This window comes from Penaeus vannamei, chromosome 9 (genome assembly GCF_042767895.1).
Source record: "Penaeus vannamei isolate JL-2024 chromosome 9, ASM4276789v1, whole genome shotgun sequence".
NCBI lineage: Eukaryota > Metazoa > Arthropoda > Malacostraca > Decapoda > Penaeidae > Penaeus > Penaeus vannamei.
The window spans coordinates 24809731-24822569 of NC_091557.1; the positions used below are offsets into that span (position 1 = coordinate 24809731).

Sequence of the window (12839 nt, forward strand, 5' to 3'; positions counted from 1 at the left end):
CCTATGTATCTTTTTATTTCTGGACACCCACGAGGAATACGGGAAAGAGAGAGAGGGGGAGAAAGGCGTACGTCCTTCCTCGCGTCTGGGATCTCTCTGCCTGGTCGCTGGCGGCACCGCAGACGACGCGGAGAGGGTGCCGGCGAGCTAATCAAAATTCGATTATTGCATCGTATCAACGCCGTTATAAATGTTTGATTTAATATTTTCAAGAAACTTATTAACAGAAATAGAGTTTGTTTCTATTTGTGATTATGAAGGACTTAAAACAAGGAGAACAAAAAATATAAGTAGCACTCAGACACCTTGGACGAGGTGCCGACTAGAACATTTCAAATCTTTGTAATATGTCTTAATTACTTCTTAATTTGATATTCCTAATCAAGATTTTTCATTATATCTACCATATCTTTACGTTTATGGGAAGTCTGACTTTATGTAAATTGAATAAAATTGCTGGGGAAAAAGGGAAATAGCAACATCGGATTCATATCCGAGTGCCAATTGATAAAATACAAAATATATTCGAAACAACTCACATTATATCTCATCTAAACTACGAAATTCCCGTGACACCTCATTAATAACGTTATTGTTAGTTAACATTCCCTGTCACCCACGGCGCATAATCACAAAATCAAAGATAAGTAAGTCTATCTGTAGAATGGCAGTGAGGACGCGCATGCTCCCCAGCAGACGACAAAAATAACCTTTGTAGCGTTTCCCTTTGAATTTCCCTTCTGGTCGTTTCATTTACATTTTGAATTTCCATCTACAAGTATAAGGAAATTGAAATTAAAGAATGTCAACTGCCAGCAAGACATTACCATGTAAAAGAATACTGTTATATCTGCATTGATGACTGGTATAAGATATAACAAAAAACAAACGATTTGAAAGGAGAGAGATGAGATGAGGGGAGAGGAGAGGAGAGGAGAGGAGAGATGAGACATAAGAGATATAACTAAATTTTATGCATGCGTATTTGTTACTTGTCATTTTCGATTGGGTGGTATAAAATGAGAAAAAAAGGCAGTACTCAGTTAACTTTTCTTTGTCACTTTGTCACGATATAAGGACAGACTAGATTAGACAATACATAAACAATACACAATACATAAAGTTGACGCTCTCGATCTTTATTAATGCAACAGCTGCTTTGTGTAATAGGCGTGTTGAAATGCTAATTGAATGTATGGGAGTTTTTTTATCTAAACTATATCATAACCATTCATATAGCTATTATGTCATACCAGACTAGTATACATAGCATAAACACAAATACAAAGATCGAAAATTATTAATCTGTTGAATCTGGTATGTAATATTTTGAGAGTAGTATGTTTTTTTCCGTGTTGATATTTCCCTCCTTGTTTGAATAACCGAAATAACACGTTTTTCATTCAATGCTTTGCGAATCTTGAAATACAATCCATCGTTTTGCGTAAAGGAGTATTAGATAGTATAAGTGAAAAATATCTTTTTCGAGTTCATTCGCCAAATTGTATAATCGAAAAAATCTGTATCCATTCTAGTTATAGTAGAAAAATCATGTGCACCTGGAATCCCTTATATGTACAATATCATTTATCTAGTTTTTCATTATGATGTTAAAAATCAGCAAAGCAAGGGGATAATTCTCGCTGTACGACTATAATAGAAAATTCACTAACATAAATTAATGTTCTTTCCTCTTGGAAACTTGGATCCATTCTAGCTATACAGCAGCCGGGCCAGTGAGGTCGTGCTGAGAATTGTGTAAAGTCTGCGTTAACTCGTTAATTTCTGCTTTTTCCGCCCATTTTGAAGATTAATTTACATTTCAGAAGACTACGTAGGTAAGAAAAGGTGAGAATCAAAGTAAAAGATTAAGTTCAGGAAGAAGAGTACCATAGAAAAGAAGAGAAAGAGAAATTCAGATTATTATGTATTTTGATATTTCAATGTAGGTCTATATTGTTTATGTTCATACCTAAGTGCTACAGATATAGGCTTGATAAAAGCAAAGCCCAAGCATATTTAAGAGTGAAGGAAAAAGGAAAAAGAAAGAGTGGAGGAGAAAGATAAGAACCCGAAGTATCAAATGACGTAGTTGGAGTCCCGTGGGTTTAAATATCATTACTAATATTACTCAAAATACTGTACTTATGTAATGTGGCTTTTATTCAATATTTAAGCTCATGAGAGAAGTGTATCTAATTCAAGTGAGGAGAAATTAAGGCCATTGAAGAGAGGTGAAGGACAGGTCTGTTACACAATCTGAGCAAATGAGTTAGTCAGTAAAAATTAATGAAAAAGATTTTCACATTTTAGGTGAAACCAGATGCAGCAGATGATGAAACTGGGGTATGATTTAAATTTCCCATGACCATATAGTACAAGATGAAATTTGCCTGTGATGGGCATAATGACCGAAATTAAGACACTTTTCATCTATGGTGTTACCTTCGCTACTTGATTATTAGAAAGTTGTGCAACATGTAATAATCTGGTTTACATTCACAGGAAAATGTAATGGCACTATGATAATCAATGAGAAAAAAACTGAAACACATGAAATTCTAACCAGAGTAGACAAAAAATAACGTTAGAAATGCAGTAAATAGATTGTGACAAGGTCCACAGTGATCAGACGGTAGTCTAGGGTAAAGCCTCCGATAGGTAAGTACAGTGATTGGATAGGGATCTCCAGGTTAGGAAGATATTTAGTTCATCCCTATTACTCTAGGACTGGCTTGAGTAATACGGACTTCATTGCAGAGGGGTAAGGTTACTTCAGAAATATTACCGATACTTTAATTTATATCATTTGTGATAGAAAATAACAGGCGATCCATCCCTATTACAGCGATAATTGAAAGGACTTATATGACCTACAACATTGCATTTTGCCTCATTATTACTTCGGCTTTTATATTTCACTCACAGTAAATGTTCAGAGGATTCCCAAACTAGCAGTGCTAGCCTTTGGTGGATGAAAGTACCTACCTATAGGAGCTGCTAAAAAGATCAAGAAATCTCCACCATATTGGTAGACATTTGAGTGGTAATTCTTTATAATATGGACATACCCGCAGCCTGAGGGGAGGGTTCAAAATCTCCCGAGAAACATTGTCTTTACCTTGGTATGCATGGAGGGATAGAGCTGAAACTTTGGGTTACCAAGTGGACTTAGCTGACTTTTTTTTCTTTTTTGCGGCATTGCCATTCATTTCTGCTGATTATTTCATGTACTGACAACTGCAACTTTTAGGTCCTTACAAGAATATAATTTTCAAGTTGCCCTACCTCATGTGTCCATACTGTAATGATTAACTGCACCAAGATAAGGAGAATTTAATGACACTGTTATACATATGGAAAAATTGCACTCTTCAATACCTGAAATAATCTGCACAGGCAAAGAATAATGTCAGAAATTATAAAAATACTTGTAGGTCCATGGCAATTGGGTGGGGGACTGCGGATAAAGCCCCAGGGTTAGGAAGGTCACTTCATAAGCGATTGCTGTTTATTATTGATGTTTTGCCTCTGGATAGCCTCATTATACCATTCATGATTGTATCAAAGCCAGGACTTTAGCAGTGGACGTATGAGATAAAACCAGCACTCTGGTTTCCCAGTCGTGTTTATCATCATGTTTAGACTATCCAAAGGGTTTTCCCTATCAATCTCAATTTCGATTAATAGGCTACTCAGTTAACACACATCACACATAGCACTTATCACACTTTAGGATAAATTAGGAAGGAGTCTGAGCTCTTTATCTTGCAAGAATATAAGTCATGGGGGACTTGTAGGCCATTGGTATTATAATTAAACAAAATCACTTTGAAAACCGATGCAGGTGTTTCTGAATATGTAGACTACCCTTTACATGTGTAAAAACTCCTTTTAAGACATATTGTACGAATGTAATAGGATTCATAGAATTGCTCATAGACAGCAATGGTCATGTTATGTGGATCATAGGGGTAAGGGGATGTATGTGACAATTTTAAATGAAATTTTACCTTGAAAGTTAAGAAAATCATATATAAGAGTTTTCTTCAATATCAAATCTCGGTGCCATGCATAGGGGCCCAATTTTTCAAATGTCAATGAGGTAAATGGTGAACATTTGATATTTCAAAGAGCTAACACCAGAATATACACATCACATACTTAGAGCATTGTAGAACATTAAAAATAAATAAAGTTATTGCTTGAAACTTTGAAAATAGAAAGCTCTGCATTTCAATAAGTCAAATTATTACAAAGCAAAGTACACATAATTGTTTAGCTGGATACAATATGGCAGAGAGTAGCTATATCATATAATAGTCCCGGTTTCATAATTGAAAGGATGAAAACTACCAACCAGTTATGGACAGCTTGGCCGTGACTTCAGACTTGATGGATATAATGTAGTATCTGACTTTTTAGAGATTAAATTATCTATATGTAATATACTATGATGCATTACTCTCAAGTTTTTAGTTCATTGCAGACTACATATAAGCTTTGTAACAGCTTATTTATTGTTGGTATAGCACTATGTTTTATGATTCCTATTTCCCTTTTTATTTATCAGTCACCTTATCCCACAGTACAGACAAGATGGGCAACACAGTCTCAGCAGCACACAGTACAGCCACATCACTTACCAGCTTGGCTCTCGGAGAAGGAAAGGGCGTAGTCAATGCGTCGGAGCTGGTCATTGAGAGCCACCCAGAAATCACCAAGGACATGGCACCTGCTGAGTGCCCCATGCATCAGGAGACTGCTCAGGCCCCTGCCCCTCCCAAACAGTGTCCTGTCGATCACACCAAGATGAGTGTGGAGGCTGCCCCTCCCAAACAGTGTCCTGTCGATCACACCAATATGAGTGTGGAGGCTGCCCCTCCCAAACAGTGTCCTGTTGATCACACCAAGATGAGTGCTGAGGCTACCCCACCCCAGAAGGCCCATCACATTCCCCCGGGTACTGTCATCCCCTCCGAGTGCCCAATGCATCAGAATAACCAGGAGCAGCAGACATCTCAGGTATGTATAGGTTGCCTTGATAAGGGAGATGAATTGTGGGTTTTGGAATTCAATATTTTTGAGGAGAATGATAGGGGAGAAGAAATTGACATTGTTCATTTTTATCATAGAATATATTTCTTTTCTGCTGGTTTTATCATTACTGTAATGTCTTGTTTGCATTTATGATTTGTTCATATAACCTCTTTCCTTTAATTTTTTTCAATACTTGTTTTAGTATTTTCCTCTATCATCTTTTCTATTTTTTTCAGTTTATTTGATTCTTTACTTTTATGTATATACTTATTTGTCACTTTTTTTACTCTTGACAGGCATTCCCGAGTGAGTGTCCAATGAGTGGCAACCCAGATGCCGAGTGGCCTGTACACCAGGCAGGCATGCATTTAGGCAAAGAGTATGCAGGCAAGTATGTGGACATCAACCCCCTCAACATGGAGTCCTACCCGAACCAAAAGCCGGCCCCTGACCAGCCCTTCGAGTTACCCACTGAGAGACAGGTAAGGCTCATGGGGAAGGGGAAGGGGAAGCTGGTAGTTGCTGTAGAGGTTTTGTGTATGTGATAGAGAGTGGGGAAAGATAATTGAATGCATAAGTGTTTGTGTGTGTGTGTGCGTTCATGGGGTTGTTACAGAGATATAGAAATTGAGAATGAGAATGTGTGAATGTGAGAAAGTGCGTGTGAATGCTAGTGAATTGCATGTGTAAATGTAAGAGAATACAGGTGTATACGTGAGAGTATAAAGTGGAGAGTGAAACAAAAAGAAATCTTCTAAAGAGAAATAAAATTTGGCTTAACAAGGGACATTATATGACACTTTGATTAATAGCAAATCCTTCCCTGCACTTTCAGGTGTCAACTATCCCGAAAGCAGGTTCAGATTCCGAGCACTGGGTGTACCCTTCCCCACAGATGTTCTGGAATGCCATGCTGAGGAAGGGCTGGAGGTGGAAGGATGATGACCTCTCACAGAAAGACATGCAACACATCATCAGCATTCACAATGTCAACAATGAATTGGCTTGGCAAGAGGTAATGTTAAGAGATGGCTGTTTTGATTGTATGATATCAGTGTAAACCGGCACTCACATACATATTTTTATCTATACTGTGCCAATCATGATATTAAAATTAGGTGTCTTATATTCAACCAAAAATGTTACTGCATCAAATTCTCTAAAGTTATTATATATTTGTCAAATTGCCATTTAAGTCCTCCAGCCCGCTCTTGACTTTTTTGTACATGCGTTTTCATGTGACCTCCTCAATAGGGACTGTCTAAAATCTCTGAAAGCACCTGTTTACATAATGAAATGCATCAAAATTGGAGACTCGATGATACTGAATCCTTTGGATCTGGTTACATCACAGAAATTGCGATACTGAAAACCCGGGCAATGGGTATGTAAGTGGCCAATATCCCGGGCAAGTGGCATGTAGGCCGGGTGCGCATGAACACCTATGAGCAATGACAAGACGCTGTGCCTCCCCTTTGCAAAATTATTTTGTGTAAACTTTTTTTAGATTTATTGCCATTTTCCAATGTCCATATTTGTCTTTTGATTTGCTTTATCCAGATAGTTATTACCTATTTATCTTGCACAGACTCCATATCATCTCTCTATGTAGTAAATAACTCGGTGCAACAAAAAAAATATGGAACATTTGGTTATTTGTCATATATCTAATTTTTTGTAATTTTCAATCTTACATAATACGATCTGTACCACCAGTCACAGCGACCAGGAATACAGTGCGCAGAATAGAAATGGCATCCTCCTTGGAGCCAGCGCTTTTCCAGTCACTGCTTATGCATGTTACATAACATATTTGTTTTTTGATAGAAATAATGCTAAAGCTCCCTTCTAAGTGCCAAATGAGTCAAATCACACTCCAAGAGGTTTGTGCATTTGTGACGAGTCTTTTCCGTCACCCTGGCCTTCGCACATGACAGCAGTTCGTGTCACCTGTACCACGGCCAATTTGCCTGGCTGACAGCATGTTCTCTTCACCCGCCCCTCGGCTCAAGTTTTTCTATGACATGACTGCAGTATCATCTGGGTCCAATGGGTTAAGAGAATGGTAGTGTGTGTAAGACTTATAAGCACCCTGTGATAATCTCTTTCAAATTGTGAGAGCCAAACCTTTTTTGACTGTGAAGCAAAACACAAGGATCAGGAACTGCTGCAAGACATGTTTTTGGATTTCCAGCTTTGATGCATTTAACCAAGTGTGAAGGGTGTTTTGGGATATATGTAGACCCACTATTTCTGCCACAGACGTACTTCATGCATAAACACTTCAACGTGAACAAGTGTTTCTTGCCTATGATGCAGGCATACACATTTGAGTATGTTTGTAGAATTTTATTTTTTATTTTTTTGTAAATGTCAAAATGAAGTTGGAGATTAAGAATTGGCAATATCTTCCTCTGAAGGTTGCAAGGCACCTGAATGGGTTACTAGATGTGTAAAATGTCTTCACAGAGACTGATCACAGTAATATTAGTGTGGTTAATATCTGGAGAGAAATTCACCCCAGAAGCATGTATATTATCATATCACGTGGCACCACTATGTATGAGGATTCTTTTCTATCACATTTTTCACAATCATTCTACTTTTTTTTTTTTTTTTTTTTTTTTTCCTATTTCATATTTATATCTTCTTGTGCCTCCTTACTCCTCTGGCCTTCCTCTTTGTTCTTATCTTTGTTTTTCTTCTTAACCAGATCCTCCTTGTTAGCATGTTTCTCTGTGTTCTTTTCCATCTCATTGCCCTTCTCTTATCTACCTGAACTTTCTTGTTGAATGTTGCTTCCATGCTCCTTGCCTGTCTGCTCCTCCCCTTCCTCTTCTCTGTTTGTCTCCTCTTTCTCCTCTTTGTCTACATCCTCTTCCTCCTCTTCATATCTACTTCCTGACTGTTTATGTCCTCTTTTTCCTCCCCATGTCATCTCCTTCCTTGTATGTCTCTTCATTCTCCTTGAGTATCTCTTCCTCTTCTGCCAGGTCTGTATTCTCCTCCTGGTGTACATCCTCTTCCCTTGTCTGTCTCATCTTCCATGGCTATCTCCTCTTCCTTGGCCATCTCTTCCTCCTACCTATCTATCTCCTTCCACCTTCCTTCTGCCCCACCTCCTCCACAAAGATCAAAGCTCATGCTTTTTTGTATTGCAGGTCCTAAAGTGGGAATCCCTCCACAAAAATGAGTGTGGGAACCCCAAGCTGAAGCGTTTTGGTGGCAAGGCATCGGACTACTCTCCCCGGGCTCGCATGAGGAGTTGGTTGGGGTAAGCATGATTTATTTTGAAACTACGGAACAAGCCATATAGATGGCTCCACAAGTACTAAGTCACCAATGAGCTAATACACCAATGAGCCAATAATGTGAACTACCTGTCACGCCTGTTTACCCTTTTCTTTGATTTCAATAATATTTTCTTATATTATTACTGCTGTTTGTAATGTCAGTAACAATATAGTAATTATAATGTTTATAGCAAAAATAAGTGTCAATATAGATAGCATTAGTAAAAAAAAAAAAAACATTTTTGGGCTTATTCAAGGAAAAGGGAGGACTCCTTTGTGGCTAAGCATTGGCAGAGCCATCTATGTGCAGAAACATGTAAGCAAGCATTACCAAAGGGAACGCATCATTTTTCTGTCGACATTGGGTTAATAGTATTGTTGACAGTGATATCACAATCACTAGAAATGCTATTTAACTAGGATAAATTATATGTGGGTTTCAGGATCAGCTATTAGGCTATAGCATGTCCCATCTCTAGTGGATAGTTAGTTTGACGTGGGAGGTACAGATAATGAGAAACAAAAGGATGGGAGTTCAGCTCAGTGAAAGTAGCCTAGAAAAATAAGGAAAATAGGAGTGAACATTTATGATAAAATAGGAAGTGTATAGAGAGGGTGTAGTATGAGCTGGACAGATAGGGCAAAGAAAGGGAGAGACTAAGGGAAGTAGAACAGATTATGGTCATTAAGTACAACAGAAGAAGAAAAGGAAAAAGAATCGGCTACAGCATCATAGCAATAGTGTAGGTTTTATCATTTTGCCATGGGGCATCCACATATTTATGTTTATAGCATACATGCAACACCCAATCCAGCCTTTTAGTACCCATATGACCGAGATTACTTGATCTTAAAAGAGAGAGAAAAAAAAAAAAATCTCATTGAGAGTTCCTTGTTCTATGTAGGTAATGATGAATTTTCTCTTTATTTTGTTTTATGTATATGGTTATTTATATATATAATTTTTTTCTTCTTTTTTTTCCTGACAAGTTTGAAATGTTACATTTATTTTCAGTTCACAGTTCAGCATTTCTTTTATCTTTAAATACCATACCTTAGTAAACTAAGGTATGGTATTTGCATAGCATTAGCTTCTTTAAGGGGAAGAGTCGTCGGTACGGTCACGAAATTCGTTATCCGATCCTGCTTACTTTAGTTTTTTAGCTAGGTCAATAATTTTTTTACGCAAAGTGCATGGGTATGTGGTGCTTGTATATAAGAAATTTGATTAAAAAAGCTGCGTAAATTTTTGCGCAAAAAAAAAACAAAAATGAGCGAGATGATAGAATTAAAAAATTATGTGATGGTTTCCTTATAGTGAATAGTACTGCAGTTTCCTTCTGACCAGAGTTAGTCAACAAATAGGAGTACCAAATGTAGCATTTATGTAAATCTATCTGAAACGACAATGTTTCAGTTACCTTGCAAAAAAGAGCTTTTTTTTTCGTCCGAAAATCGCCATTATTTTTTTCAGTAAAAAATGTATTTGGTGGAAATAATGCATGACAAAGTTAACCTTACTATCATGTGTGAAAATATGATTTTGAGAAAATGGCAATTTTTGCCATTCATCGTCATTACATCATAAAAGTCATACCAATGATTACCAAATGTGAATATCTACTTAGACAATACCTTGGCCTTTAGTATGAGTCCTGTGGTAGAGGGTCAGGCCTTGTTCAGGTAATTTTAGGTCATCTTTATGTCAAGGTTAGGTTAGGTTAGGTGGGAGTTCTCTGAAAAGTATACTTTCAGATGTCAAGGCTCCTGGTTCCTCTGTCATTTACATACCATAGTACATAATAAATCGTATATTATGCATTTCTGATATATAAATGACATAATGTTAGGTTTTCAACAGGTTGAAAACAAAACATTGTGTTCTCCCGAAAACTTTATCAACCGCACTGTTCTCCCGTCCTTTCTGCTGCTGCCTGTCTGCTGAACGCAGCCTAAACTATAGTACAGCAGTCTCATACCAAAGAAATTCGCAAAAACAGCCGAAAAAACGCTGAAAATACAAGAAAAACAAAGCATGAAGCAAATAGGGGTGTGGCAGCACAAGGGCATTTAAATACCCCAGACCTTTAAACCGCGGAAAGGATTGCGTTACACATCTGGCAACCGGCACCCTGGGTGCGTCACATGGTCATGTATCAACACACAAAGTTTGAAAAAATTGTAATTTGTGAACCGTACTGACGACTCTTCCCCTTAAAAGAAATATTAAGAGGGAGTGAAATAAATGAAACTTTCAATGGATTAAGGAGTTGAAATGGGTAGCCGAAATGCTATAGAAATGTGTATTTTTGTGTATATTTTTCTTCAGGAGATACTGTATCATAAACTCAGAATAAGGCAGCAACATGAGATGCTGAAAGAGGGTATTGTATTTGTGTTCAATAGGAAGAAGATTCAGTTTAAAGTAGGAAATGGAATTCAGTTTCACACAGGAGAAAGCTTCAACAAGGTTAACAAATGATGGTAACCTTGTCTTGAATTTGACATGGGGCTGAAAAAGTGTTGGACGTTCCTGAATAGACCTTGTGGTGAATGACAAAATTAAACCAAATCCGCTATTCTTTGCTGAATTGTAATGACTGGAAATTGTCCTGCCATATGTCATGGTTTACTTTTTGCTGGTAATCTTTATTACTGAATTTACTTTTTTCCACAAAAACTGTTCTTAATTTCTATTACTAATCATTATCACATAGTTTTGCCATCGTCCTATTATATTCAGTACACTGAAAGGAAAATGCAACTTTCAGATATGAGCTGCCTTTTGACCGCCATGATTGGATTGTCGACCGCTGTGGCAAGGAAGTACGCTATATCATTGACTACTATGATGGAGGCGACGTAAACCCTGAGGACTATAAGTTTGCAATCCTAGATGTCCGGCCAGCAATGGACTCTTGGGAGAACATCTGGGACAGGATGGTGGTTGCTTGGTGGCGCTGGACAAGAAGTTAGACCGAAGTTTTGAGAAAGAGAGAGAAACGTAAATTTTTTTTTGTAATTTTTAGAGTCTCTCTCTCTTAAAAGCTAGGTTTATTTATATCAGAAAGCAAATGGAGTGAAGTGTTTGTAGGAAATAGAACCTGTCTGAGAAAGGCCTTTTTTCTTCTTAATTGAAGATTGAAGTTGAGATTTTTTTTTTTTTTAATAATGGAATGATTGAGACTAATAGGGATTTTGACTTTCATAGTACTGGGTATATTCATACTTGCAGTGTAAACTTTATTTCTATATCTTTATCTTAGTAAAGATCATCCAGAAAAATTATTCAAGTACAAAATTTAAGTTTAGTACTTAATATGAAAATTATGTAGTCTAAAGGTTTTGATGATTAAGTGTGTTCACTAATATGTGAGTAAAAGATCTGGTATGTAAGTCGTAATGAATTTACATGAGTTTTATGCTTATAGCTATATTAAAACTGCTTACTGTGTCTCACATGACAAGTAGGAATTTGAAAGAAAATGCTCACATATGAAGCATTTCAGAAGAATATGTACCTCCCAAGTTTTTTTTCCTTATTTTTTCTCGGTTTACCTTGTTATTTATGCCTAATGTACTTGATTACAGTCATACAAATTAAAAGCCAAATAAAGAGTTGTAGTTGAATTCTTGTTAATAGATATGTGTATATACAGTGTACAGATTTAACTGTTAAGTAAAGTTTTAAATTTCCTATGTGTATACTTTCCCTTTATTGCCCTCTTTTTATAATACCTTGCAAAAGTATTAATCTTTGAATGAAAATAGGAGTAATTACTTTATATAACCACAAGTTCATAAGTTACATTATGTACTAATTAATTTCTATATTTTTTTTCACTTTCCAGAGGTAGACCTAATGCAGTAATATTTTCTCTTCTTCATGTACTGTTTGCAAACTCCTCTAACACACTGATCTCAAAAGAAACAAAAATTAGTGTAGGGATCATCCCTACCTAGGGCCTCGGCCTTTGCTTCAACCAATTTTGCATTGTCTTTTCTTCTCCCCCTTTCCTTTTCTTCTCTTCTGCATCTGCCACTGTCCACATCCTGTGGTGTGAGAGCCTTATTGAAAGGATGAAAGGCTGACTTTGTGTCAGTCATGAATGGTCTTTAGGAGCCATGGGGGCGGTATTACCTTCATTAATAGCCTAGCCTTTACCCCACTTATTTCCGGCTCATCCTGGCCAATAATAAAGATTTTTTTACCCGTATTAGGAACATTAAAGCTTGCCCCTTCATCAATTAGCCTATCTAAATTTGATTTCAATGTTTTGCAACACTTGCCTCTCCTTTCACCGCAGCTCTGACCACTGATACTAATACAATCTCCTTGATGTTTACTGACAACTCAATCCATTCCAATCCACCCACTCAGGTTATTACTCAACCTTCAAAATGCATGCCTTCCTCTCTCCCAACATTCTCTACTCCATCTCCTACTCCACAATCTTCTTCATTGTCTACCCCCTCCTTCCTTATTACTACTCTTCATCTGTATTG

General features: G+C 37.2%; 2 protein-coding genes across 4 annotated transcripts in view; one reads left to right on the forward strand and one right to left on the reverse strand.

The window, feature by feature from the left end:
- LOC113819031 (trimeric intracellular cation channel type 1B.1) overlaps nt 1–113 on the reverse strand; it is a gene marked incomplete at its 3' end in the record, with an annotated part of 23158 nt that extends 23045 nt beyond the window's left edge. Inside the window, 1 exon segment of the mRNA XM_027371268.2 lies at nt 1–113. This exon segment is cut by the window's left edge and continues 187 nt beyond it.
- Nucleotides 114–1693: 1580 nt separating this feature from the next.
- Cchl (Cytochrome c heme lyase) lies at nt 1694–12029 on the forward strand. 3 transcript variants are annotated; one of them, XM_070125487.1, is made up of 6 exons: nt 1694–1848; nt 4590–5025; nt 5337–5522; nt 5876–6055; nt 8202–8314; nt 11105–12029. In XM_070125487.1, exons 2-6 carry the CDS (start codon nt 4600–4602, stop codon nt 11307–11309), a joined length of 1110 nt encoding a protein of 369 aa, XP_069981588.1. In that variant the 5' UTR covers nt 1694–1848; nt 4590–4599; the 3' UTR covers nt 11310–12029. The 3 variants fall into 3 exon arrangements, with proteins under 3 accessions (XP_069981588.1, XP_069981590.1, XP_069981589.1); XM_070125489.1 differs by having other exon boundaries at nt 1714–1848; nt 4595–5025; XM_070125488.1 differs by having other exon boundaries at nt 1714–1838.
- Nucleotides 12030–12839: the final 810 nt, after the last annotated feature.